Source organism: Neopelma chrysocephalum, unplaced genomic scaffold (genome assembly GCF_003984885.1).
Source record: "Neopelma chrysocephalum unplaced genomic scaffold, ASM398488v2 Primary Assembly neopelma1_96845, whole genome shotgun sequence".
Taxonomy (NCBI): Eukaryota; Metazoa; Chordata; class Aves; order Passeriformes; family Pipridae; genus Neopelma; species Neopelma chrysocephalum.
In genome coordinates, this window is record NW_020925488.1 from 1,507,849 (window position 1) to 1,535,227 (window position 27,379).

The 27,379-nt window shown below is 42.7% G+C and overlaps 1 protein-coding gene across 4 annotated transcripts in view; it reads left to right on the plus strand.

Moving 5' to 3' along the window:
* LOC113960701 (phospholipid-transporting ATPase ID-like) overlaps window positions 1–27,379 on the plus strand; it is a 93,807-nt gene that overhangs the window by 39,928 nt on the left and 26,500 nt on the right. For all 4 annotated transcript variants that reach the window (XM_027670408.1, XM_027670410.1, XM_027670411.1 and 1 more), the window contains 9 exons: window positions 1,972–2,030; window positions 11,554–11,667; window positions 13,862–13,960; window positions 14,840–14,901; window positions 16,467–16,539; window positions 16,700–16,770; window positions 17,845–17,927; window positions 21,672–21,830; window positions 22,538–22,626. In XM_027670408.1, coding sequence (XP_027526209.1) covers window positions 1,972–2,030; window positions 11,554–11,667; window positions 13,862–13,960; window positions 14,840–14,901; window positions 16,467–16,539; window positions 16,700–16,770; window positions 17,845–17,927; window positions 21,672–21,830; window positions 22,538–22,626 — 809 coding nt within the window. The remainder of the gene's footprint in view (window positions 1–1,971; window positions 2,031–11,553; window positions 11,668–13,861; window positions 13,961–14,839; window positions 14,902–16,466; window positions 16,540–16,699; window positions 16,771–17,844; window positions 17,928–21,671; window positions 21,831–22,537; window positions 22,627–27,379) is intronic.

Consider the following 27,379-nt stretch of genomic DNA (forward strand, 5'->3'; position numbering starts at 1 on the left):
CAATCCAACAAACCACTTGAAAGTAATGAGAAGTGAGTGTGTGGGGAAGAGATGATTAACAGTCAGCAGTCCTGAAAAACTGCATCAAACCAAAATTAATTCTGTTTTAGTGGTAGCCAGAGGGCTATTGAAAAAGCCTTAGATAGCTGCCATGTATCTTGACTGTCACTTGTGGCATTTTTACAAGTAAACGGGAGATACATGCTTGATATAAAATCACAGTACAGTTAGTGCCAGATTTTTCAGGAAAAAAAAAGGCATTAACAATAGATATTGATGACTGATTATGAAACTTGAGAGATCCATCAAGGCTATATCCCATCCTGAGTCTGGTATTCAATATTTACTTCTACATCTTGGCTGACAGAATAAAGAACACACTTAGTACATCTGCGAATGGCACCTCGCTGGCAGGAGCTACATGCACATTGAAAGATAGGATTAGAATTGACTAGTTGGAGAAATAGTCTGAAAGAATTTGGATGCAGTTCAGCTAGGAAAAATTAAAGATTTGCATTCCCTGATGAGGCATTGGCTTTGCCAGAAAGGATCTGCCAAAATGGATCGTATTCTGAAGAGCCTCTACATGCTGGCAGTGCATAAGGATATTACTTTAAATTACTTCTAGGTGAATTCTTACATATAATATGCGTTCTCTGCAAGGTAAGTGGAGTGTTCTTTGTGCTCTGGTCAGCTTTGGTAAGGCCTCAGCTGCAAACTGTGGCCCATTTTGGCCACTGTGCATTCAGAGTGGACATGCCTGACAGCATTGTCCAAACACTTCTTGAACTCTGGCAGGCTTGGTGTTCTGACCACTTCCCTGGAGAGCCTTTTCCAGTGCCCAGCCACTCTCTGAGTGGAAAACCTTTTTTCTAATATGCAGCCTAAACCTCTCCTGACCCACTTTCATGCTCTTCCCTTGAGTTCTGTCACTGGTCACCAGCAAGGAGAGATCAACACCCTCCCTTCCACTTGTAAGAAAGCTGTGGACTTCTATGAGATCTCCCCTCAGTCTCCTCTTCAGACTGAACAAACCAAGTGACCTCAGCTGCTCCTCATGTGGCTTCCAGTCTAGGCCCTTCAGCATCTTCATGGCCCTCCTTTGGATGCCCTCTAATAGCTTTTATATTTTTCTTATACTGTGGTGCCCAAAACTGCACACAGGACTCAGGTGAGGAAGCACCAGCACAGAGTAGAGAGGGACAATTCCCTCCTTTGACTGTTCCTACTCTGTGTCCTGGGCAAGTAGCACAAGGAACTGAGGGGAATAAGAAGAGCACCTTTGACCATCCCAGGAGAAGATAAAACCTCCATAAATTGAAGTAATTTTATGTTAGATAATGAAGAAAAAAACTCCCCCAGGGGGAGGAGACTGCAGTCCTAGAATAGGCAGTTTGAAGACCAGCCATCACTGGAGCTTTCTATGACATTTATTGGAGTGACAGGTGAGACTCTGCCTTGAGGTAAAGGGTAGATTTGATGACCTTTTGATATCCCTTCCAGTAGTTTTTGATTTCATGATAGCTATGGTGATGGTGTCCCATCTGTGGGATGATGCTCAGAGATGCACTTGTACTGGAGGAAGGGCCCAACAGTAGGCTGATGGCAATAGCTCCAGAGATTTCAAGGGGAAGAGATGGAGCAGGACAGGAATAGTGAGCACCACTAGTTAAGTGGCAAATCTTACCTGAGAGTTTACAACCTGTAAAACCAGCATTGGCATTGCAGTGAGTTGTGGGTAGAGGAGACTTGGCATAGGGTGTTAGAGTGCTATAGGACCAGTCCACAGTGCTGCTCCATCAGTGTCACCACCCTCTCCAGTTCCCTGACATGGGGTAGTTGGCACAGGGCACAGATTCACGGTGCCATTGCCTTTTAGCAGCTCTGCTTTCATTTTCTGATGCTTCATTCGTATCTGTATTGACTCCACTTGCCCTCAAGCGTGTCTGATGTGTTTCCTCTTCTTTACAGAGGAAGAGAGACAACTTCAAGCAAACAACCGGGATTTTAATCTGCAGTTTGAATATGCTGTAAGTAACCAGCGTATGTTGTTTCATGGAGATGTAGTCACAGATGTGGCTGCATCTGCTTCACGTCTTGAGTGTTGTTTCCAGGGGGTGAACACAACTACACACCAGCCATGGATCTGCAAACCAGGCAAACACATGCCAAGTGAACCATAAGAGATGGATGGCTGCTGAGTCAGCCTGCAAAATGGGCAGTTGAAGGAGATCTGATCCTGGAAAAGCATGACACAGTGGCATTACACAATTCCAGAAAATTATTTGTGAGTCAAAGCATTTGCAGGATCAGGCTCCAAGGCCTTTCAGTAATGGAACCGGGGGGGGGACTTTTCTGTAAAATGTGTCTCCATTTAAAGTAAAACATGAAAGGAAATGTGTCAGTTCCTCAGCTCTTGCAGTGAAATCCTCTCTGTCAGGAAGGTTTTGAATCAGGCCCTTGTGGCTTCCTGCCAGCTTTTTTGCCAACTCCTTAACAGCCTACTGAGGTTCACATTGTGCAGTTAAATCTGTGACTCCAAGGAGCACCTTGACACGGGCTGGCCGTGACCCAGATCTGCCAGGCTAATGTGCCAGGGAGCCCCTTCAGCAACTTGATTTCTGGAGCATGTGCACCATTTGTTGATGCAATGTGAGGAGGAGGGCTAGCTCAACCACTAGACATGTCCTGCCTGGCTCCAGGGTCATCCCCTCCAGGAGGCCATCCTGAAGCTGAATTCTTTCAAAGTGTTTGCAGCTGCCAGTTAATAGTGAAATTAATTTTGTGCATTTTTCTCCTCTGAATATCTGAATTCCATTGGTGAAATTAATGATTCAGTTACTTACAAGTATTTTCTTGGTAAAATCTGAAAAAACTCATCATTTTAGAACACTGTAACTTCTCATGAGGTCAACAGTCTGACTTGCCAACAGGTTGGACTAATGGCAACATTAACTGGATGGTTTTCAGTGGTCACTTTTCATCCACAAACTACACAACACAGGTTAGAGTCTTCCAAGGTCCAGAGCTGCTGCATGAGTCCTGAATGTGAAACAGATGGAAGTTAATATATGTAAAGGACTATGCAATGTGAATGTCTTATCAAAACTGGTGATTTGAGACTGGGAAAGTGTACTTGATTTGCACAGAACCTGCCCATAGCATACTGGGGTGGGTGTTGCCACTACACATGGATTTGTCATCTTCCATTGAATGATTGCTATGCGCTGTAGGGGGGCAGGAAAGTAGGAGGGAGATGGGCAATGGTGTCAGGGTAGAGAGAACAAGCAACTCTTCTGATTTCGAGCCTATTTCTATGAAAAGCCATTCATAAAACTGACTTTGCATGACACTGCTTCCCAGCTGATTGCTTACATGCCCAGGGATTTGGAAATAGCCACAATTAAGTAGATGACTTTAAGAACTCTTCAGAGTTTCCATAAGTTTATGATTAGGTGTTCAAGTGAAGGCAGCCAAAAAGCTAGCTCAGTATAATCTGTTAAAACTTGGCAGTGAGTTTCAGTAATCCTGCCCCTCATTTTAGTCAGCTCTGGCTGATGATTTCAGGAGTCCAGTGTAGACTGAGGCTTAGGAAATCCAGAAAACTGCCCCAAAAGAAACAAGCCTTCCAGTGGTAAGTGGATGGTGAGGTACTAACAGACCTTAGGTGGTGATGCAAGCACTGCCCTAACTGTAATGGCTGTACATCCTGTCCTGGGCTGCTTATTTCCAGTAAGTCCTGGCCAGAGTTCAATTTGTTTAACCCCACATTCCTGTGGTGTATGAAAAGGACTAACTTTGCTCATAAATTGCTTCAGATCCCATGCTATAGATTGCTGGATGCATCTGCAGATGCCAAAAAGAGAAATAGTCTCCTGATACCCTCCCATAAACATACACATGATGCTCCTAAAAGTTAGCTCTTCCAGGCAAAGGTCAGATTTGGGCCCCTTCCTAACATTCAGATTTGTGTGAACATCATGGAGTTGTGCTGCAAAGCACGTGGGTGTAATCCAAGGAGAAAGAAAACCCACTAAGATCCAAAGGAAACCCACCAATATAACAAAGTATTTTAGACAGTAAAAGCCGCAGGAGTGAGGTTTAATGTACTTGGTAACTTAAGGCAACATTAGCCATAAAACCTATAGAACAGGTTCTTGTAACAATGCTAGATGAGGCAGTAAATGTTTCTTTAGGGTGAGGCAGTTGCTGAGAAAGGCCAGTAAGGAAAAAGAAAGGGAAATGCAAACTGAGCTGTTGTGTATTGCCTTACTGCTGCAGCCAGGCTCCATGTCCCAGCTGGTGTGAAGGTTTGAGCCTTTCGCTAAAAGGAGAGTCTCTATTATGTAGGCATAGATCAAAGGTACAGATATGCTTTGTCGTCCTTTAATCTCAGTGAGAACAGGGAAGTGGGAAAGTACAACCAGAGGTGGGTGTGTTGTCCCTGAATATATCGCTATCCCTGGTGGGACTTTGTCCCTTCCCGATGCAAAGTTTACAGGATATCTGTGAAGGGAGAAGAGAGGAGCTGATAAAGACTTGAAAACTCTATTGTGTGTGACATCAGCTCTGGCAGCTGCTGAAAGCTGGCCCTCCTGGTATGAAGCGAGACTCCTGAATACACTGAAACCAGCTTTGCAGGAACCTGATGCTGCACTGTGGAAAGCCATGTCAGCCAATGCGTGCAAGGGCATGTCCAGATCCATCACACTAGAACTTGCAGAAAACTTCAGAGGGCAAATTCCCTTCCAGAGCTCATCAGAAAATACACAAGTTGCTAAACTGCAGTGTCCCTGCCACGCTGCTCCAGCCACAGAGCCTCTCTAGCTGAGCAGGAGGGTTAGAAAATAAAACTAAATTCAAAACAAAGTGCTGTGCAGTTAACTGGAAGGGCTGAGTGTGAAGGTAGGTACTACCCACCAGCTGACAAAATTAGTTAGGAATGACTCAGAAACCAAGTGTGAATGAGTGGCACGCAAAGGCACTTGGAACAGCACAAAAAAGGACTCAATATAGGTCAGTAAAAATGAAAAGTCAAGTCCTAATCCCATCTTTATTCACACTGCCAATGGAAAGATCCTTCTTGAATTCAGTAAGAGGTTTGTCTGTGTAAATAAAGTGAAAAGCAGGGTGGCAGATGTGGTACAGAAAGATTTAAGGACTTTAATCAAGGTTCTTATCTGAGTCCATTTAATCTGTCTGCACTGTCCCCAGTCTGTCCGCACTGTCCCCAGCACAGCTACAGAGGGGACTGCCCATGTGGGTCCACCACGATGGGCTCTACATCAACATTCTCGAGAAGGAAATCTCTTCTGAAGGCTTTTAATGTTTGCTCTGATCCCAGTTCCCTTTTATTTCTTCGCTTTCACATTGGAATTTAGCACAGCTGCACTGGGACGTCATGAAGGGGTGTGAAAACAACTTTGAAATTGGCTTTCAGACAATAGGAGAGGAAATTCAGGGCCTATGAGTCAATGACAAATTTCATCTTGGATCAGGATCCAGGGTCAAACATTCTTTTGTCAGAACCAGCAGCAAGGGGGCCACTTGGACTCTGCTTTTGTTCTCTCGGGTCACCTGATAAAGTCTTTAGTGAAATAGGAGGGATGTATATAATTTCCTATGGCCAATACACATTGCCCTTGGCTGGATCAGCAGCTGGGTTCTTATCTCTTTGAAATTTAATCGGAGAGCAGGGAGCTCCAGTAGTGGATTCAGACTCTGCTTCTGAAGCACCTTCTCTGCTTGCATGCTTTGATCTCAGAAGGTTGCCTTGTAGGTTATCCCCAAGAACCTTATCAATGTGGTCAGGGTAGTGGCACCAGCTGCCCTGTCTTCCCATCTCAAGCTTCAAATGCTTCCCAGTGTCCTTCATGCTCAAGACCAAAGGGAGTATCGTCTGATCAAGTGAAAAGTGGTCTGAGCAGCCCCTGAAGGAATAGATGCAGCAGCAACCTGCAGTACTCCTGCATTTAGAAAGGTGTTAGCTGGATTCATATAAAGACCAGCTGAGGCACTGCCAGGGAGCAGCCAGAGCAGGGCTGCCCTACAAGAGGGCCAAGCTGGGAGTGCGTGTGGAGGTGATCCCAGCTCAGGCAGAGCCCTCACTGACGAGGGTGCAGTCCTGCAGCATCTGGCTGAGGGAGACAAGGCAGGATGCTGGTAATGGGGCCCATCCTGACCATCCCAGACAAGGTGAGCTGATGAACCAGGTCCAGGGCCCACCTGAGGAGCCAGGAAGGAGCAGTAGTCTATGTGACAAGTCCAAGGTCCATTCAGGAGGTAGAGCTGGATAGGTCTCTCTGGAAAACCAGGACATATGTCAGTCTGGAGAGAGGGACTCCTACAGTGTAGCTTAGGTGAGGATAGAACGCTCAGGGCTGGGCTAAAATGAGCTCCTGCGGTGGTTGTGGATGGAGACACCAGGTGAGGTCAAGGCCCTTAAGGCGTATTAGGGCCCTGATAAGCACGTTAAGGTTGAGCTGTGCCAGATGTGAGCTTCACTGAAGTTTGTATATTCCCCTTTGGACCAAGTCCTTCACTATTCATCAGACTAGACCTCATGGAGACAAAACACTGACCATACTAGCTGGGAATTTTGTTGTATGAGACCCTAATGAACAGAGTACCGTGGTAGGGAGTTTGCCTCCTTTGCACCACTCAGCAGTGCTCTGCCCTTCTCTTCTCTACTCCTTCCTTCCAGGCAGCAGCTCCAGGTACTGAGCTGAGCCAGAGGAGAACACAATGTAGTCAAAGAGGATGACTGAGACAAGACCTTTAGGTCCTGTGCTTGGCCCACCTGTGAGTAATGACATGAGGTTGTCAAGCCTTGCCACCTCTGTGTCCTCCTTTGCACCACCATGATGAGGACACTCGCCACAGGGATGATTAACTGGTCAGTAAATGGGATAACAGCAGGCAGAAGGAACAACACAGGAAAACACAACCAGTGACCACATTTTCCTAGAGACTTTCCTGGAATACCCAATATGTGATGAGATCCCGGAACTCATTTCATTGGTACTGCCAAGAGGGGGCCGAGGGGTTAGATGTGTAAGACACTCCCATTGTTTTTGTGTTAAAAGAAAAAAGAAAAAAAAAGAAAAAAGGGAAAAAAAGAGAATTGTGGTTTGGTTTTAGATATTTTTATTTCTGGTGTTTGGCCAGTCTTTTACTCCTGGGAGTTTATTTTTTTACAGGGACCTTTACAGGGACCAGATTAATACCATTACATCCTGTTGGCCTTTCTCAGTCTTCTGTTGAGTTGGGGCTGCTGCCCACCATCAGGAATAAGGCAGTGAACTTTGAAGGCTTAAAACTGATCTGATCTGACTGTTCTGTACTCCCTGTGGAAACAAAGCCTCTGTGGCACCATGTGCACTTTTACATGAGTTTGTTAAATATTTTCCTGAGCACATTCACAGCCCTACGGTCACATTTTCACTTTAAAGCATCTGCATGCTTTCCAGTAGTGCTGCTGTGGTCAAACAAAATGCCATGGAATTGTGCTCCCGCTGCCTCCTTGCAAGGCTTTATCAAAACACTAGTGCTACACGGGTACCAGGGAAATTGCCACGTGCTGTGGCATAACACCTCCCTGTGGGATTGCCGGAGTTTTGCTAAAATTTGCTTTGGGCTAGTTTGTCCAGCTACTAGGAACTATTATTTCACTGAGCCAGGGTATAAATTCAGAGGGTCAGTACCCTGCCATACCCTTTAGTCTCCCATAATCTAGCCACAAAAACAGCAGTGTCTCTTATTTCCAGTGACTTTTATGGCAAGGAGATGATTTGTTTGCTCAGCGAACAAAGGTAGGAACCATCTGCTGAGTTTTGCCAGCAGTCGGACGTCACAGGCGGGCTTCTGAAAACACCCCCAAAGTAACAGCTCATCCTCCAGATCTGGACTTGTGTAACTGTGGCGCGATGAGCACTATTCTTAGGGACAGCATTTTGGTGGAGTCACACCTCCGGGAGGTGTGAATCTAGCCCCTGAAAAGAGCAGATGAGAATAATCCCTCACCCACAGACGACGTTGCTCTGGTGTCAAGCTTCGCATCTGGAGAGCTTGAGGCTGACGGTGGGTAACCACGCTCAGACCTGTCTGTTTAGGACACAGGTGCATGCAGGGACTGCCCTCAGAAAAGCAGAAGTCTAGGGCAAATCTGGGAGTAAGAGTAAAGCTCCCCATTCCCATCTTTGTGCTTAGCCCATAGAGCTGCATTGCTTAGCTGTTGATTTTTATAAATCAATAGGAAAACCAGAAGTTCCGGTAAGGCCTCTCAACACCTAGTTGCTGTTTAAAAGATTTTTCCTCTCCATGACTTTTTCTCTATGGGAGTCTCCCTCGCTGAAGGCAGAGCATGGGGAATGTGAGGCAGATGATGTGTTAGAGGCGTTGCTTATAAAATGATGGCTGCATATGGACTATTTAACACACTGCGGTGCTGTACATTCCCAAAGCACCCCTCCCACCCCAGAGTCACGTTCTGGTACAGCTCTAAAGAGTTACAGGGGGTGATGGTGTTCAGCATGACATAGAAAGGTAAGATCAAGAGCAAAGGTGAACTGAGATTTCCCTGTAGTCAACCAAGAGCCTGAGCTGTCAAAGCACACAGCCCTGTAGTGTTCCATGAAAACATAAATGATACCTGAGAGAACTGGACTTGTTCCTGGAAAAGAGAAGGCTTCAGGTTGACATGATTTTGGCCGGTAACTGAAGGGACCCCACAAAAATGATGGAGAAGGACTTCTTATAAGAGCATGTAGTGCCAGGGCAAGGGAGAATGGCTTCAAACTGAAAGAGAGTACAGTTAGATTAGATATTAGGAAGAAATTCTTTATTGCGAGGGTGGTGAGGCACTGGCACAGGTTGCCCAGAGAAGCTGTGGATGCCCCATGGCTGGAAGTGTTCAAAGCCAGGCTGGATGGGGCTCTGAGCAACCTGGTTTAGTGGAAGGTGTTTCTGCCCATGGCATGGGGGTTGGAACAACAAAATCTTTAAGGTCACTTCCAAGCCAAATCATTCTGTGATACCTTGCACAGAGTTCAACTGTATCCATAATGTGGGAATGCAGAGCTTTGAACTGGAAAGGCTGAAGGTTTCCCTAGTTTGTCATTATAATTTACTAGTGATATTCTTTTAGCCCTTGAGGTCCACAAATAAGTTATGTGTTGAATTAGAAAGGTTCATAGTAGTTATGAAGGTTTTTTTTCAGGTGATTAGTTTTAATTATAGATTCCAGAACAACGAGAAAATCCATAATAATACTCCCTGTCCTTATTCTGAGGTCTGAAGTGTTCAAGTGTCCCAAAAGACAGTGTGTGCCCAACAGTATCATGATCCTGAACAGCTACGGAGAATACATTGGATGTCCAGATTCCTGTAGTTAAGCATTTGGAAGCTGTTATGTCTGGGGTTTTTACCATGCCTAATGGCAATAGGAAACAAAGTGAATGGCTGTGGTTCATTCGGTGGTTTTCCTGACGTAATTAATGGACAGAAATAGAAGACAGGATTTGAAATAAACCACTCCCATTCTTTTCTTATTCCCCTCTGAGATTTTTGCAGGCAAAGATCTATGAACTTTATCTGAGTGTTTACTGAGTAGTTTTTCCCATGTTGTATGTGACCCTCTGAAATCTGTTGATGCACAAAGGTCAAGTCCTCTGCACTTACTTTTTCCTGCAGCTACTGTCTTCTCTTTAATTTTTTTTATTTTTAAAGTAAGTGACCGTGATACTTTTCTTCAGAATAGTGGGCAGGGAGGATATTTAGATCCAGTTTTTATTAAAAAATCTGCTAGACTCTGTGTCTGGTGGACACAGTCTTGTCAAGCAGTTTAGTTCTCATTATGCTGGGTTTGAAGAGGATGCAGCTATTCCTTGCTTCTGTTTCAGCAGTGTCCATGGAGGCTGTCTGCAATACTTATCCCATGGTAAAGAATTTTGAAATAAACCAAATTTAACTGTGTGTCATGATATAGACAGAGTTAATGGCACTTGAAGGTGGCTATACAATGCCAGAAGAGAGGCAATATTTTTTATATGATGATTGCTGATAAATATCCTTTCTTGCTGGAGTGCAATCAATGGGAGGATTTCTCTAGCTCTTCCGTGAAGGGTGTTTCCATTTCTGCCCTTTTAGAGACTTATTCATTCGGCTTGTCCTAGGGATAAAACATGAAGTTAATGCTGAATAACATTGCTGTACTTTGTGTCTGAACATAAAGAAATCTGGTAACTGCCTAAAATGGAGTAGCTTCCCCCCACACACCTTACACTGGTAATCTGAAGTAATTGATTTAGTGGTGGAAAAATGCTGATGTGTGCCAGTGTAGATGTTGAGATCATGGATTAATGCATGGATTAGAAGTGGGCTGTGATTCATACTTAGTAACTTCTGTCCTCCCACCAGTTTAGCAATATCTAAAGGCTGTTACAATATTGCAATCACCATTTTCACTTCTGTTGAACCGGCAAACCTACTACGGAATGACAGTGCACTTCATATCTGCCTCCTTGTGCTGTCATACCTTATGTTACCTGGGAGGGGGTTAATAGGGATCATCTGGAGAGCTTCTGGGGGGCGGGGGGGGAAATTTTAGATGTGCTGGGAACAGATGACATAAATCCTTCCAGGACTAAACCTGAATGAGTGCCTGTCAAACTTCGTATGAAAAGAAAGTCTAGCATGGAAAACTGAAGGGACAGCCCAAACTGATGGGCTCAGTATGATGGATTGAGCCTGACTGGCTGGTATCAAGTATTGGACCAGACTTCTCTGAGCTTTGCAGGAGAAAATGCCCAGTTCATTAGTCCAGAGCTTGGGTCTTTGGTTTGCAGAAGACAGGCAGGGGAGCAGCTGCTTCTTGTGGCTAGAGGGGCCATCTGCAATTAGAAAAGGAAACTGGAAATAGGGAACAGAGCTGCAACTCACTTGCTGAAATAGTGAGTTCTTGTGTTTGTGGCTGTTTGCAAAACACCACATTCAAATGATCTTTGTGGAATAGAAACAAGCCACCCCTTGAAGTTGCTGAGCTGAAAGGTTGCTAAATCAGCCGAAAATAATAATAATGTCGTATTCTGCTCATGAGAGGACCTTTAGCTCCTGTGGAGTTGTCCAGTTGATGTGTGCTTCAGAGTCTCAGGCAAGCTGCAGATGGTTGACCTGGCATGTGTTTTCTAACGCTGCTTTGTAGATTCTGACAACAAAATTGTTGTGTTCTGGTTACAGTTCTTAATTTTATTTGTGCATGTGTAAGAAGACTATTAATAAGGTGAAGATGTGTCTCTTTGTGAGCAACTATATGTACCTGTATCAGCACTGGCATAAACTGAGCATCATGTTTTCACCAGTTCCAAGAGGAATTCTCTGTTTATCCAGGCTTGGCATGATTGTGTGGGGGAAAAGGAAACGTTTTTTGAGCTGCTTTTGGAAACAATGCTATTGCTAAATATAAGCAAGTAAAACACAGTTGAAATGTGTTGTGCTGCAATTTTGTTTCCTGTTTTACCAATCCTACTTATTTTCCTTATATTTTTTTCCTTACAGAACAATTCAATTAAAACATCGAAATACAATTTCTTCACTTTCCTGCCTCTCAACCTGTTTGAACAGTTTCAGCGAATAGCCAATGCCTACTTTCTTTTCTTGCTGATTTTGCAGGTATGACTTCACTGTGCTGTTTCCAGCAGCTTGTGTTCTTTGTTATCAAAGCCAGTCTATGTTTGACAGATGTAATGAAGAGCAAGTTATATCCCTGTTGTGAATTAGTGTCTTTGTAAAACCTTATAGTAGATAGAAAGTAGGGCAGAGAAAAAGCAATTTTCTCTCTTAGCTTTGCATATGAGGATTTGAACTAAATGAAGAAAAAATTTAATTAAAGTTTTCAACAAATTGTGCAACTTTTTCATGCCGTGTCCTACTGCCCCTTTGTGTCTACATCTGACTGCTCCTGGCTGTCCTCAGATTTGCATTACTTATTTCCTCTGTAATATAAAGTCAAGTTGTCTCTTCCCGATAGATTTTAAGGCAGATTCCATTGGCAGTCTCAAAGGCAACAGCAAGAAGAATAAATGTATAACCTATGCTGTTTCCCTGGGCGGAAGGAGTTAACATCAGGAAGGCTCAAGGTTGTGGGTAGTTCGAATAAAGGGGGATATTGCTGCTCCCTGCTCCAGGGTGAGGAAGGTGTCCAATATGGAGCGTGTCAGACACTGGTGACACTATTGAACCCTGTGGATCATAGTGGCGTTAAATTGCACCTTGCTCATTGCTGCTGGTAATAATACTCTGTCTGAAAGCTGAACGTACTGGAGAAATTGATACCAGGATTTCTGACCCTTTGCACTTTGCTAAAATACAGCAGTGCACTCTGTATTGTTGAGTCATATCAGAGCACACATTATCAAGAAAAAGGGTATAATTTTGATTGTGTTTCAAGTATGATATTTTAAATTTGATCATTCCAGTGCACACAAATTTGCAAAATAACTCATTTCAAATGCTTTTTTTACAATTTCAGCTCAAAAAAAGCATAGGTAAAATGTGGTCAAGCCTGCAGCAAACCACATATGATCTTCTTTGCTTATTTACAGGGAATGAATTTTTGAAATTTCAGTGATTGTATATTTTTCAACAAACTAGTGAAGATGCCTTTTCAGCCAAGCTGACAGCACTGTTCCTGTGTTGTTGTACTGCACTCTAGCTGTTTGTCTGTCAAATTCATACTGTTTCACACTATTTGCCTTAAATTATTTCACTGTGTGTTTTGCTGAGCCATCTAGGAGAGACTGTATATAAAAGCACACAGCTTTCTCTTGACATCAGGGTAGTCTAAAGAGGGCAGACATTAGTCTGTTATATGTACATATTGCTCCATTTAATTTTTTCCCTTCACTCTATCCCTGTGGCACTGGCTGTATCAATTCCTTCACTTGGAGTGGATCTGATGTGTAGGCTGTGGGGACTCTTGCCTGCCTACTTCTTTGTCACAGACCAGCGGGACATGCATATTGCCAGTTAGGTGAGAAGGTAGCAGTTGCAGCCTCTACAGCTGAGCAGATCTGTGCTTGCCTCTAAACATCATTCCTCCTGGATAGATCTCGTGGTGCCTGTACAATCTGGGCTGTGACAGTGCAGAAAAGTCAACTTCACAATGCTCACGGAGTTGACACTGCCAAAATCCAAACTGATGGACACACTAATGCTGGTTTTACATTGCTTCCATCCCTAGTGCTGTGCTTTTAGAGGAAGGGGAGAACTGTGTGGGGGTAAGACATCTTCCTCTGCATCACTGAAGGCATGACAGAATCACCTTGAACTCTTGGGTCCTCTCACTATTAAAGATGTAGGAAACAAAAATGGCTTTGTTGGTCATGGAGGAGCAAGGTCAGCCCTGGCAACAGCTGTGTGTTGTTTAGTGATGTGAAGTTTACTTCAGCAAAATGTTAAGAGTTACTGAAACAAAGAACAGAAGCTTTTGAAGGCTCTGCACAGCTGGCTTTGCTCAGATAGCTCTGAGTTCCTCACAGCAGGCTTTGCTTGCCCATGTCAGTATTTCCAAGGAAATCCACTGGGGACTTTGCAATCCTTATTTTACAAACAAGAAGAAATAGCAACCCACTACAGTTTTTGACAGCTTCAAGTTTATAACTTAAATTACAGCTTGTTTGTAAGCAAAGCTTGGGTTCCCTAGCTCTCCCACCTTTGTGGGATCACGTATCAAGGATAGAGCTGCATTTCTATCTTTATTCTATATTCAGATACCACAGAAAAATGTTGTCTGCAGCTTGATTAGGAAACAATGGTTTTATGAACTGGCAGGAAATTTCTTAACTCAGATCTTTTCTTCCCACAGTTGATTCCCCAGATTTCCTCACTGGCCTGGTTTACAACAGTGGTGCCCCTGGTGCTGGTGCTGGCTGTGTCAGGCGTAAAAGATGCCATCGATGATTTTGTAAGATCTGTATTTCTGACCTGTACTTTGGAGTTTGCCTGTGATTCTTCAGAAGTGACTAAAACAAACCACTTAAACACAGCCGGAGGCAGGCAGTTGGAGAACTAGTCTGTGGTCGAGATGGGGTCTGAGATTAGATCCCCAAATCTTACCTAATGTGCCCAAGGCCCCAAATGTTACCTAAAAAGGAGCTAGAATTTCCATATTGCTGAGCAGCCCAGCAGCCCCATTGACTTTCTCTGAAACTGCTCAGCATGTTTGAAAATGTGGTCACCGATAGATATGTCTGGATGCTGGCACAGAAGTCTGTTGTTAGGCTTCCGCTTTGGAGAACTCATCCTCTGTCATCTAGCTCAATGTATGTGGCAAAAAACATTTGGTAGGAAGCAACAGCTCAGCCCACCTGTGATTTTTCAAACTTGCCCAGCTTTGGCGAAGTTTTCTCCCAACAGGGCTAATAGTCAAAGTCCCAATGACTTCGCGAGGTGATATTAGAGCTAATTTTATAATCTGATTTTCTCTCATTATTAAAATAATTTTGATGCTCTATGGAGCAATGCCAAAACATCTGTGGCCACTTTCCATATCAAAGCAGAAGAATGAATTTCTCTGGTGTTAAGTGTGTTAAGTGACATATAAGGCTCTACCCTCCTTCCTGCCTCCAAGAATAAGCCCCATGTTGCCTGTTGCTCTTTGCAGACTAGTTATGCCCTGTGTTACAAGTGTAAACATGCACTAGACTCTGACTCAGCTGTGACCCTAATCTGCCTGACCCATTCAGCCAGCTGGGTGGAAACCTAAAATGTTAATGAACTGCCTACGGCTCTAGTGTGCTTAGTTTCCTGGAAATGCCTTTTAACTTACTGATCCAATTTTCAGAATCGGCACAAAAGTGACAAACACGTCAACAACCGCCCAGTCCAGGTCCTGATCAATGGCATGTAAGTCTTTTTGATTTTTGCTGTAATTCTGACTGGCAAGAGCATTCTATTAGTAATATTTTTAATTTTTTGGGGGGGATGTGTGTATGTTTCCCAGGAATCCCTAAACATTTTAAAATCGAATTGTGTTTCACACCACTCGTTCATCGTGCAGTTTTAGACTATATGTTCAGTTAATGAACCCAAGACATAGTACCACTGTGACCTTGTGCTGACAAAAAGTAAACTCCTTCTGTTCCTGGATATATATGTTTAAGTAAGCAGTACTTTGTGTTATTTTACTCCTTGCCCCAGAAGTGACGAGCAAAGTGATCTTCTGTGTCCATTTATGCTCATAGCATTTATTTTGCATTAAGCAATACTAGGCATTATCAACAAGTTATTTGAAATTAAGAAGCTGGAATTACTCCCTCGTACATGTCATAATACTTTGAGTGTGTGTAGAACTTCTGGCTTAAATGTACTCAAAAATATTTCAGCTGTGTGCTTTGGACATTGGACTGTTAGCACTGTTCTTTCCTGCAGAAAAAAATAAAAGAAGAGGCCTTGGCTTTCATGGCAGACAGATGTGCTGTTTACTTGCAGCACCATGGAGTCCAACTCTGTGTAGGACATGGCTGTAGACAGTTGTGAAGTCTCTGGTGACTTCCATACTATAGATAGCAAACAGTATGTTATGTAAGCTTCAACAGATGATCAAACAGTTAAAAATATATGCAGTGGAAACTGAAGAACAGGAACACACTTTTTGTGCTTTCTGCTAAGTAAACCAGTTTCTTAGCCTACTACGTATTAGTTACTGTGTCTAGGAAACACACATTGAAACAGAAGTTTTATAACATTCTGCCTTTTTCAAAAACTGGAAACCACAGGTCCTGCCCAATTCTGACCAACGTTAAAAAAGCAAGGCTGAGCTGAGTTCAAGCTTAAGTACCAGTCCTGTTTTGAGATAGTTCCTGATATTTCTCACCTCTAGATTTTGCATATACAGTTATCATGACTTAGTTACATTTGTGCTTGCAGTCTAGCTGGCTGCCTTTGTGCACATCTGGCTTAGTGCTGTGAAGACCACTGCAGACTTGGCTTAGATAGGCACATGCACAGCCAAAGCACCTGCATTGACCTTCCTGACAGCCAGTTACTGTGGCCCATAATACCACTTCGAAAACCTAACACAATCAGCAATTTTCACAGGTGCTTGGGAAGTCTCTTACACAAAATAGAGACGTTTATTTTCTGAGACAATGTGGCCCTTTAAGAAAATGAAGGGAGTAGTCGATCCAGAGACAAGGACAGTTCACATGAACTGTGCTGCCATTGTGGGACTTGGTCTCAACCTGGCACAGGTTACCCCAACCACTGCTTTTTACTGCTTCTTACTGCTTTTTACTGCTGTTTTTTGCACTGTAGTGGTCCGCTAGCTTAGTATGGATCAGGACACACCATGGCAGACCCTGTTCCGTCTTATCAACAGCCCAAGTCTGGCTCCAGGAGCAGAGACAAGTATACTGCTCTCCCAAGTGGTGTTCACTTTATGTGCTTCCTTACCAGAAGTTTTCTTGCAGGTTAAAGGAACAAAAATGGATGAATGTCCAAGTGGGGGATATAATAAAACTAGAAAACAACAACTTTGTGACGGTGAGTGCCATTTCTCTCTATCCTGATCACAGTTAATCTCTGTCACTCCTATCATTCACAAGAAGATCAGTCTTAGTGTGGCAGTAACCACAAGCAGCACTGTGGTGCAGTGCCCACTGACTCTGTGAACTCATGCCAAGTCTTGTCTGTCTGTGTTCAGGCTGATCTACTGTTACTCTCAAGCAGTGAACCGCACAGCCTGACGTACATCGAGACAGCTGAGCTGGATGGGTAAGTGAACCTGACCCTTGGGTGCAGTCACGGCCACCACTGCAAAGCCTGGTGACCCTGGGTGCAACAGGTGTACCTGCAATAACTTTTCTAGCCAGGGTTTCATAATATGTAGAGTAAACTTTGGATAGGTACCTTGAAAATAACATCTTCTGATGGATACTTTTGCCTCCTTCAGTCACATTAGAGGGGAATTTTTCAGTTACAGTTATAACACTGAGAGTTAGACATATGTTTGTGCAATATCACAGGTCACTGGCAGAAGCTTTCTGTTTCTTTTATCTCCTTTAGTCTTTTCTTTTAGACAGATTATCTGGGTGAGATAATGATAATGAATAGATCCAGTAATCTCCTTTGGACTGCTATACCATAATATCAATGCATGCACACTGCTAAGGCTTCCAAATGCTGCTCACTCCAGGACACAACTGGCCACAAGGCAGAGGGTTGCAACTTGTATTAATTGGAATAAACTGGATCTGACCTCATCTTTATGACCCAATTTGCATTACTGTTTCTGCACTGCCTGTATATAAGCAAGACCAGAGAGTTCAAGAAATTGTGTCTCTCCCAAGACCCTACAGACAGCCCTCTAGACTTTCCCCGTTTGATTTCTGCTGAAAATGAGCTTGCAGCTTTTGCACACACAAGTACCACTTTTAAGAGGCCCTGAACAAATGCAGTATTCTTTTGACATTGCATTTCAAACTCCCCAGCTAGCTAGTCCCGAGACTGGAGTACTCTTCAGGATCAGAATACCATGGGAGAGATCCAGAGCTCTCCTGTATGCTCAGATACCTTGGGGTCAAATGTGTCATGAGTGACAGGATACACACCTCACCTCTCACCTCACCTCCTCTGATACCATGATACCATGCCGAGAATTCCTCTGTCTTTGGAACTGAGAGAGACAATCTACACACACTGGCCAGGTGAAAAAGGCATATGGTAACACAGTCCATCAGATATCCAAGGAAGAAGACTGTCCCCAAGAGCAGAAGTGACTTTCAGGGAGAGCTTTCAGTTCACATATGACTTTCAGTTCATGTTTTTGTCTCATGTTGTTTGTCACAGTGAAACAAACCTGAAGGTGAAGCAGGCACTGACAGTCACTGCAGAGCTTGGAGAAGATCTTCAGAAGCTGACAGAGTTTAATGGTGAGTAAAATTCACTTTTCAGAGGATTTGCCTAAACTCCAGAGTCCAGAGGGTGGTTGGGACTCTTCCTTCCGAGCTGTCCACTGCCTCCTGCTAGGACTTCTCTGGAAACAGTGCCAGCAAAACAGCATATGTAGAGGAAGAGGTCCCTCTTTGCTTGTAGGTCTCAGTGCCATGCATGGCTGTAACCTGAAACTGCATTGGTGGCAATTCTACTTCTGGACACACACTTTGCTTTAGTATCTGTCTGTACATGTTGATACTACCCACCTTGAACCCCAGTAAAAGACTTCATGTAACTGCATAATGGAAACTGTTTTCCCAAAACCTTATGCTTAGTTCTGATCTCAAAACATTCTCACACTGCACTTTTACATTGATGCAGCAATGCTGATGCACCCATTACATTTATCTTCTGAGCAGCAGCACTTTCCACTCACCACACAGACCCGAGGACTAACTCTGTGCACACAGGACAGGTGACTACTTCCCAGCCTAAAGCATTCCTCTCCTCTCTCAATGCCGCAGTAAAGACTGCATTTTAAAATATTTAAAGGCAGGCAATGCAGATGTGGTTAACTGGAAACGTGTCCTTTTTTGCACTGTTTTGTATATCAAATATAGGATATGATAGGATAGGATAGGATAGGATAGGATAGGATAGGATAGGATAGGATAGGATAGGATAGGATAGGAGAACAGAATAGAATGAAAGTTGGAAGGGACCTACAACAATCATGTAGTCCAACTGCCTGACCTCTTCAGGGCTGACCAAAAGCTAAGGTATGTTTTTAAGGGAATTGTCCAGAAGCCTCTTAAACTTGACAGGCTTGGGGGCATCGATCTCCCTTCTAGGAAGCCTGTTCCAGTGTGTGATCACCCTCTCAGCAAAGGAATGTTTCCTACCATCCACTCTGAACATCTCCTGGTGCAACTTGAACCATTGCCATGTGTCCTGTCACTGAATACCTGGGAGTACATAACAGCACATACACAGAAAGGAGCCAGATCTGTCAAAACCAGAATACTCCATGCTCAGACATCATCTGCCTGTGGAGAGAGGACGAGGGAACAGACCTAGTGATGTTAGTCACGTTCTGCAGTGCCCTGCTGGCTTAGATACGAGGACAGGATTACAGGGATAGTCGGTATGGAAAGGGTTGGAGTGAGTGCTGCTGTCCTTGGAACGTCTCAAGGATTGCAGGCTCTCAGGAAATATTTTCGATAAAGGAGGAAAATAATTTTTAAAAAATCTTTTTGATGATTCCAGGACAGGTGGTGGGGATGTGGCAAAGACTATAAAGCTGGGACTGTCTCTGGTACAGTTTCTTTTGCCTTCTGTGTTGAGGTTTTAGGCAATAACTTGTGTGGTCTTTGCTGAATATCAGCTCAGTACATCAGGATTTCTCTGAAGTGATGGCTGAGGTTCTGAGTGTTTTAGGTCTTGAGAAATGTGTTTTTGCAGATGCAGTTAGATGCTTTATGTTAGTAATAGGAGTGGCATGCCTTAATTATTTTTCTGAACAGGCTGCAGTGTCTATGAATTTGTAAGCAAAATCTTAATCTAAAATAATTTTTCAAGCATTTTCAGTGTGGTGCTTATCTGAGAGCACTGCATTCTTGGAAGTGCTTAATTAAAAAATGTTTAAAAATATTTTGGAAAATTGCAAATTTTCTTATCAGATATTTATTTATTCTGTAAATCTCTATTTTAGTTATGTTGTAAATAAAAGTGGCCTCCTTGCAATACTTAAAATGAATAAAATGTTTCCCAGGATGATTTATATTTGACAGTGTACTGGGAAGAGTGCCTGGAATCAGACCCAACCTTGCATTTCCCTTAGCAAACCTCTGCAGAATATTTAAATATTTATGTAACTCTTTATCTAATTACTTTTTAAGACAGGAAGAGAGGAAAGGGTCGAGCAGCTAATACAGGCACTCAGTGGAATGCTTAATGTGAGTTATGATGTTTGTTTGACATAGTGATGGTTCAGATAAGGAGGATGCTTGCAAAACACTGAATTTCTTTATTTGATTTAGGGAACTGGACAATGAGAAAAGAAACAATACTTTTCAGTTATCTACTACTTATCACATGTTGATTTGGCAGTTTTTAACCTTTCAATTGAAATGCACTCCAGGTATCCTATTGCTGTTAGTGGGAGAGGGAGACAGGAGGCATGGTGTCTTGCTGTGGTATCTTCAGCTGCAGTTGCTGGGTCGATTGGGTGAATCTGTAGAGCTTCTCACTCTTTTGTGATCTGTCTCATCTGGACGAATCTCTTCAGATCTCAAAAACAGCACTTCAGTAACCCAGACCCACTTGCTTACAGGAGAGCAGACTCAAGGTGCTCACATGAGCACTGTCCCACCACAGAGACACTGTTCCTGCTGGGAGATCATGCCCTGGGTTTGGTTTGCCAGTCTCATTGTGCTGTTTCAGGTTGCAGTGTAAAGCCTCTGTTTCCTTTGTGCTTTTCAAGGGCTGCAAGGGAGGCAGTGAGATGGGTCTGGCTATTGCAGGCTTTCAGTAATGATAGGGTACAGGTCTGGTGGTTGTTGGACTAACCAGATGATAAAATAGAAGATCAGCACAGCTGTTAGTATGAGCTCTGATGTCACGTGTCACTAAATTTCCTAATCATTTCATCTTTCCAGTTGGACAATTTGTCTGCCCTAGAGTAGAGCTACTTTTCTATGAAAATAACATTCATTTTTGATTTTAGAATATATAGTGGTGAAGACTATCATGATACTTAAAGCTGCACTTTTCTTCTGGACTTCTCTGAATTTTGTTTCCAGTCTCTTAAGCCTGGTGTGTTTTGTCTGAGAATAGCTGGAAGAGCTGTACTCTCTGCAAATGCTAGTCTTTATGTAGGTATTTTCAGGCTGTGATCAAAATGACTTTAATGCTCCTGCTGATTAAGTGAACAGACTGAACTCTTGGATTCCCTTTCAGTAAGGCATATTTGTATTTTCCAGTTCTTTTCCATACATCCACAGGGCTCTGCTTTGACTCTTTAAATGTCAGGTGCAACTGTTGATTTAAATAGTAATTTAAATAGTAATTTTTATGTCAAGGTATCCAAACACATTTTATTGCAAGAAATAAATATAAAGCATGGAAAAAGACACTCCAATCACTTACAGCGTCAGGTGCTTGGCCAAAGAAAGTAGCAGTATCTTTTTATGTGCCATTGGGACTTGAGTTATAAAACAGATGAAATTAAAAAACAGTGAACAAAGACACCTCAGTTAATTACTCTTTTGCAGCCTTTAGGCTATGATTTTTCTCGCTTGGGCTCCTGCAGTTTGAGAGAAAATGAAATAAGAAAAAAGGTGATGTCAGCACTTTTAGCTAAAGTTATCCAGTGACATCCTACACTATGAACTCGCTGTGAGTGGATTAAAACTATGTTGCTGGTTCAACATTTCTTCTCATCAACATAAAAGCTGTGGAAACTTTGTTTTGTACTCTACCAATAAAACATTGGCATGTTCAAAGAATGGGATAAATTTAAATTCATTGTGGTCCATTGGATTATGACAGGAAGATGGGGAAGGAGCAACATCCCAAATGATGAGTAAGTAAATGTAAGATGCAGAATAGGAATGACAGGGTCTGGAGTTGACTGCAGCTAAATGTCAAATACTGTCTCTGGGGAACAGCTGGGAATGAGGTATTGATGACATCTTTCTGGGACAAGATTTCCATTTTTGCTTTTACCTTCTTTTTTATAGGTGAAGTCAGATGTGAGGCACCGAATAACAAACTGGATAAATTCACAGGCACTCTTACTCTTCGAGGAGAAAAGTATGCCCTGGACAATGAGAAGATGTTGCTGAGGGGCTGTACTATCAGGAACACAGAGTGGTGCTTTGGACTTGTTATTTATGCTGGTAGGTAAAAAGACTAATATGTGAATTGCAGAGCAGCACTAGCATGGAAGTACATCACACCCAGCAGGCACAGAGGAATCAAGTATTTTCCTCTTTGGAAAATGTGTATCTACGAAGTACAAGAACAACACAGTTTTTTATTTCAGAAATGCATGTAGCAAAGTACAGGAGGGGACTCTTGATCGATCAGTAAGAATGTAAGGAGTAAATCTGGCTAAGAATTCTGTCAAGTGTATTCAATTAAATTCCTTATAATTTCTATGTGACTTTAATCCATATTGGAATATCAGGGTCATCAATATTATTATTGATTAGATCTATGCTTTTTATGAGGATAGTCCTTCTGTTGTTTCTATACTTCTCCAGACATGTGAGATAATGTATAATATATCACCAATAACATAGCAGTATCAGGTATTCTGTGAAAAGTAATTAAACCTGAAAGGGAGGATTGAATGTTGAAAGACGAGAGCAGAGTCAAAGTCCAGAATTAATGGTTTAATGTGACTATCCCCATATAATCTCAGGCAAATGACTTAACCTGTTTCTGCCCAAGTTTTCCACCAGCACTGTGAACTGTACATACCTGCCTTCAAGAAAACTGCAATAGTCATTTATGCTGGAAAGCACAGTGGGGCCTCAGAGGGAATCAGCTTTAGAACAGCTAAGCTTTATTACTAAAATTAACAAGTGTGTTTCATCTCCAGGGCCAGACACTAAACTAATGCAGAACAGTGGAAAAACAACTTTTAAACGAACTAGCATCGATCGGCTCATGAATGTCCTTGTGTTGGTGGTAAGCTGATTAATGTGTCTTCATTTCTTCAGATGTGTTCATCATTTCCAGATGCTCCACCTCTTTGCCCACACAGACGAGGAAATATCAGAAGTGACTAATGATGAAAAGAAAAATGACGTAATAATTTATTAGCAGACTGAGTTCGGCAGCGCCTCTGTCAGCCCATCTTGCAAAGCAAGGCCATTACATTGGCAGAATTAAGGACTTTTCTTCTGAGCTTGTCATTTTCTCTGCTCTCCTTGCTCTGCATTTTTGTGTGAGAAATATTTTGAAGCCTGCAAATGCCTTTTTTTCTCCTAGTGATTTTGTCATTTTCTGTTTATCAGCTGTTCTCCCTCTTCCCTCTGATCTCGTGGCATCTCTGGTGGTATCTGCATAGGACTTGGTAATTGAGTTTGTTAATTTACATGATGCCAGCTTCTGACTTAACATGTTAGGATAAAATATTAGACATGGTCTCATTAATCTTAGAAACTGATGTTTTTAGCAGCTGGGAAATTTGAGAACACTAATCGTATATAGCAGGCACTCTTCTCAGATTGAAAAACAGATCTAATTTGAGGGTTAAGCTCATCAGTGGTTTTAACAAATGGCAAATACTTCCAGGCAGAGATAGTGATTCTTTTACGAACTCTCCCAGGATTTTACTGCTTGATTTTAAAGCCACTCAGGGAAGGAGGACATACACTCTGACACTACTTTAATCAATGTTGCTTGAAGAAAAGGTCTTTAGTTTCAGATTTTATTTTCCTTTGGGTGCAAGTTTGTCATGCATGCTGCAACACCTTCAGTTTATGACACTAGGAGGGTCTGATGATCACTGTTGCTGCTTCTTCCTTCCTGCTCTTGCTCTCCAGACCAACTTCATAGCCAGCTGGGGCCAGCATCCACCCCAGGCACTGGAGCAAGCCCTGGAGGAGGCATCCAACACCAATCTGTCCATCACAGCAAGGCTGTCCTGAGCTCTCCGTGCCTTCTGTGTCTTTATGCTTCCTCAGCACTGGGGCTTAGAGAACAAACATTTCCAGGATGGCACCATTCTCCAACTTTCCCAGTTCACCTCATCCCCTGTCTTCTTGCCTTTTTCTCAGGATCCCAGAAGTTCTCTAGGTGGGCCCAGGGATGCCCTGTAATGCCACAGCACAGAGAGCCACTCCAGGGTCATCTTCAGTCCCTCCTGAGTCCTTGTTCCATGTACAGTAAGGACACACCCTTGACTTTAGTAACCTTGCACCAATCTCTGCCAAGTGAAAATCTTGATTATGATCATCAGCTTGTTTTCCTTAGATGTCCTGCTGTGCTCTGGCTGGAGAGGATAATGGGCTGTGGGGGATCTGCAGGGCACAGAAACGGAGCAGAGAAAAGCTGAATAGAGAACTTGGAATTTAACATTCGATTAAGATTTGCCAAATCTCCTTTCACAAGCCAAGGATCCCACCCAGAGCTTTCAGTCTGTTTGGCCTCTCTTCATAAACACAAATGAGATGAATTTACCTCCTGGCTCCGTTTTAAAAAACTGAGCAAGTTGCAGCCGATTGCATCAGCCTCTGCCTGGGCTCTGGAGGAGCCAAGGGTGTGTTTGCCTCCTTTACACATTTTTAAGGAACCTAAAATTTTGACATCTAAGTAAAGCTCTGTCCTACCTTTAGCACCAGGCTCTTTGCACACCTCAGGGGATGTGGCACTGGGTCCTTCAAGCTCACTGGGTGGTCAGAGGTTACAGAGCGCAGTCATAAAAACAGGCAGTATATTGTGCTCTTGAGTTTGGAAATACAAAGCAGCCACAGCTTGCTATTAATAGCTCATTTAAATGTACCGAAACTTATTCCACGTTAACACTGGCAAAGCTATTTTGCGTTTATTTGTCCATAAAACTGCCAGACACAAAGCAGTGTTTAAGAAGGTCGCCAACGGAGGCCTCATTAAATGTTGCCCTGGTCTGCCCCAACAAGGGTTAATCAGGAGTAAACCTTTCCAGGTGGCAACCATAGCTGTTTTTTCACGTTTGGAAGTGTTTCTCAGTGACCTGAGGGACAAGTTAATGTTCCTCCACTGGCAATGGACCCGCCAGCTCCAGAAATGCTTTTTTCTCCCAAACTTGCTTTTTAGCAGGTTTGGGGGAGCATGTTCTCAGAGAAGGAGGGCTGTCAGCTTCATCTCTTATATAACTTACTGTTTCAAATCCTGGAGCAGAATTCAAAGTGCCAATAAAGAAACTGAAACAGTTTTAATACACAGTCCAACTGTCAATGTTTGTAAAATTCTTAGTCAAGAGCATTTTTTGTAGGCAGTGCGAGAGCAGGACCCAGGAAGGAAGGAAGGATGTTCATGCTGGGAAGCCCCATGAGCATGCACAAGCCTACAATCAGGGTTTTTTCATGTCCTTCCCTTGCAGGGCTGTAGTTACGATTACAACACCCTGCACAGAATTGTTTCTCTGCACAGAAATTAATCTCCGGGGCTGCTGTTAATGGATCGGTCTTTCGCATTTGTCTCAGAGCAAACAGCATGTTAGTGAGCTTTGTGTAAGCACGAGTATTGCACATGAGTGGAGTTGTGAAGGGCGAGGGCCAAATGCACATAGAACAAAATGTGCATAAAGCAAGTGCAGTTGTAGACAAAAGCTGCTGTTGTGATATAGAATCACAGAATGGTTTGAGTTGGAAGGGACCTTAAAGATCGTCTTGTTCCAGCACCCCAGCCATGGGCAGGGACACCTTGGGAAAGTTCAGCTGCTGCCTTGCCCTGTGTGTATTTCTATTCCTAAATCATACATGGAAATGCCTACATATATTGTGATATTCTACGAGTGGATAATTAACCTGTGGGGCAGCAAGGTGGGTCATGCCTCTCATATATCTTTAAGTCCTAATAATTACAACAGCACAGATTGAAGTCTGTTTTCACTGCTGGTCGCAGATATTTAAAAACACTGCACCACATTCCTTACCAGCAAGGAATATTGTCTCTGTTTCACAAGTCGAGTAATTTATTTGGCCTCTCACAATTAAATAGAAAAGCTACTACTCATGTGGGAAATAAATGTGTCCCCTGAAACTCAGCCCAGCGCCTTTTCTTACTGCAGTTCCTTTTTAGTTACTTCTTGGTATTAAAACTGGAGTTGATCAGGCATGAACTTTTCACCAAATGATTCATATTGCTCCATAAAAGTATCCTTCTTCCTCTCACAGATTACCTCAGCAGTACAAATATTAGTTTTACCATCAAGGTTTCTATGTTTGTATCTCAATTACTGTTTTTTATAAAGGTTGATCACTGTTTTAATGTGATTGTTACTGAGTGGCCTTTACATAATGGCCCAACTTTCTGATATTTCCTTCCTAATGATTATACTTCCAAAAGATGATTTTTAATTGCTCTTTTGTGCAGCCTGTTGATTCCATGTCTTCACTTTTTTATTACTACATTAGTTGTTTTATGTCAAATGTTTGGAAAAATCTATGTCTAAAGAATAATTTTATTATTATTCGTCCAGGAAGGGTGTCAAGCTAACTAACTGCAGTTTATCTTCCCCACCAACACCATTTCTACCTTACAAACATTGCAATTATGTTAGCAGATTTCCAGGATGGCAGAGCTTCCCAGTTTTCAAAGCATTGTTAAAAATTAACCTTATTGGTTCCTCTAAGCTTCCATCTTTAAATTACATGGACTCACTGCATTGCAAATGCTTATTAGCAGATAGAGCCACATAGTGTTGTTCTTTGTCAGTGACCACAATCTGTCTTTTCCATCTGTTACATCATAGGGAATAGATACTTCCTTATTCCTTCTTCCTCCTTCCTCTTGGAGGACTGACTGTTAACACGTCTGCTTTTCACACAACTGTGAAGGAGCAATATTCAGGATGGGAGCGGTTTCAGGAGTGGAAAAAGTCACACAGCAATTGACAGGACTTTATTATATGGACCTTACAGTTATTATGTGGTGTTTTTTGTTTTCTTGATATTTTATGGCTGTTAGATATCCATAGTTCTATATTCCTTGCAGTTTATATTAATTTCTGTTAAATTTCCTTCTTCCCAGTCTGTTTTATTCTTTTTCAAGTAATATTGCCACATTCTTGTCTTCTTTTAATCAAAAATGCTTTATGTCCTATATATTACTTTTGTGTCTATAAACCAGTGTTCACAAGCAAGCCCCAGTTTTCACTAAGTTGTCCCACTTTGAAATTTGCTTCCCAGTTGCTGTTCCCCTGGTTGCTTTAGGCTTCAGGAAACAGGCTTCTGTGAAGTCCGAGGATACACATCACTGGTTAGTGTTGCTTTCTGTTTGCTCAAAGGAAATGTAATCAAATTGTGAGGGCAGACACCAAGGCAACCCTTAGTTTTAAGTCAGCAATTAACTCTCTTTTAATCATTAGAGTGATATCCAGTGCTGAATTCCTAACTGCACAGTGCTGGGTTATCCTTAGTTGTTTCTCAGAAATTGTGAGAAAGACTATGATGCATCCAGCAAATGGCCAGGTAAAGTCCTCCAGGCAGTTTCTATTTCCAAGTGTACAGACAGATATTTGGGGACCCTCAGCCCAACTCACCTCTAATTAGGTCTAATGTTCTGCAAGTGACTGACCATGATCACCCTAGTTGAGAAGTCTGCTTGTGATTTAAATCCCCAGCTGTTTGAGGACTTGTAATTCCAAACTGCCATACTCTGTACACTGTGTAGTTTTGTTCTTGTGAGGTAAAAGTGTCATAACATCACTGTTTTTTCCTCTTCATCCCTAGGT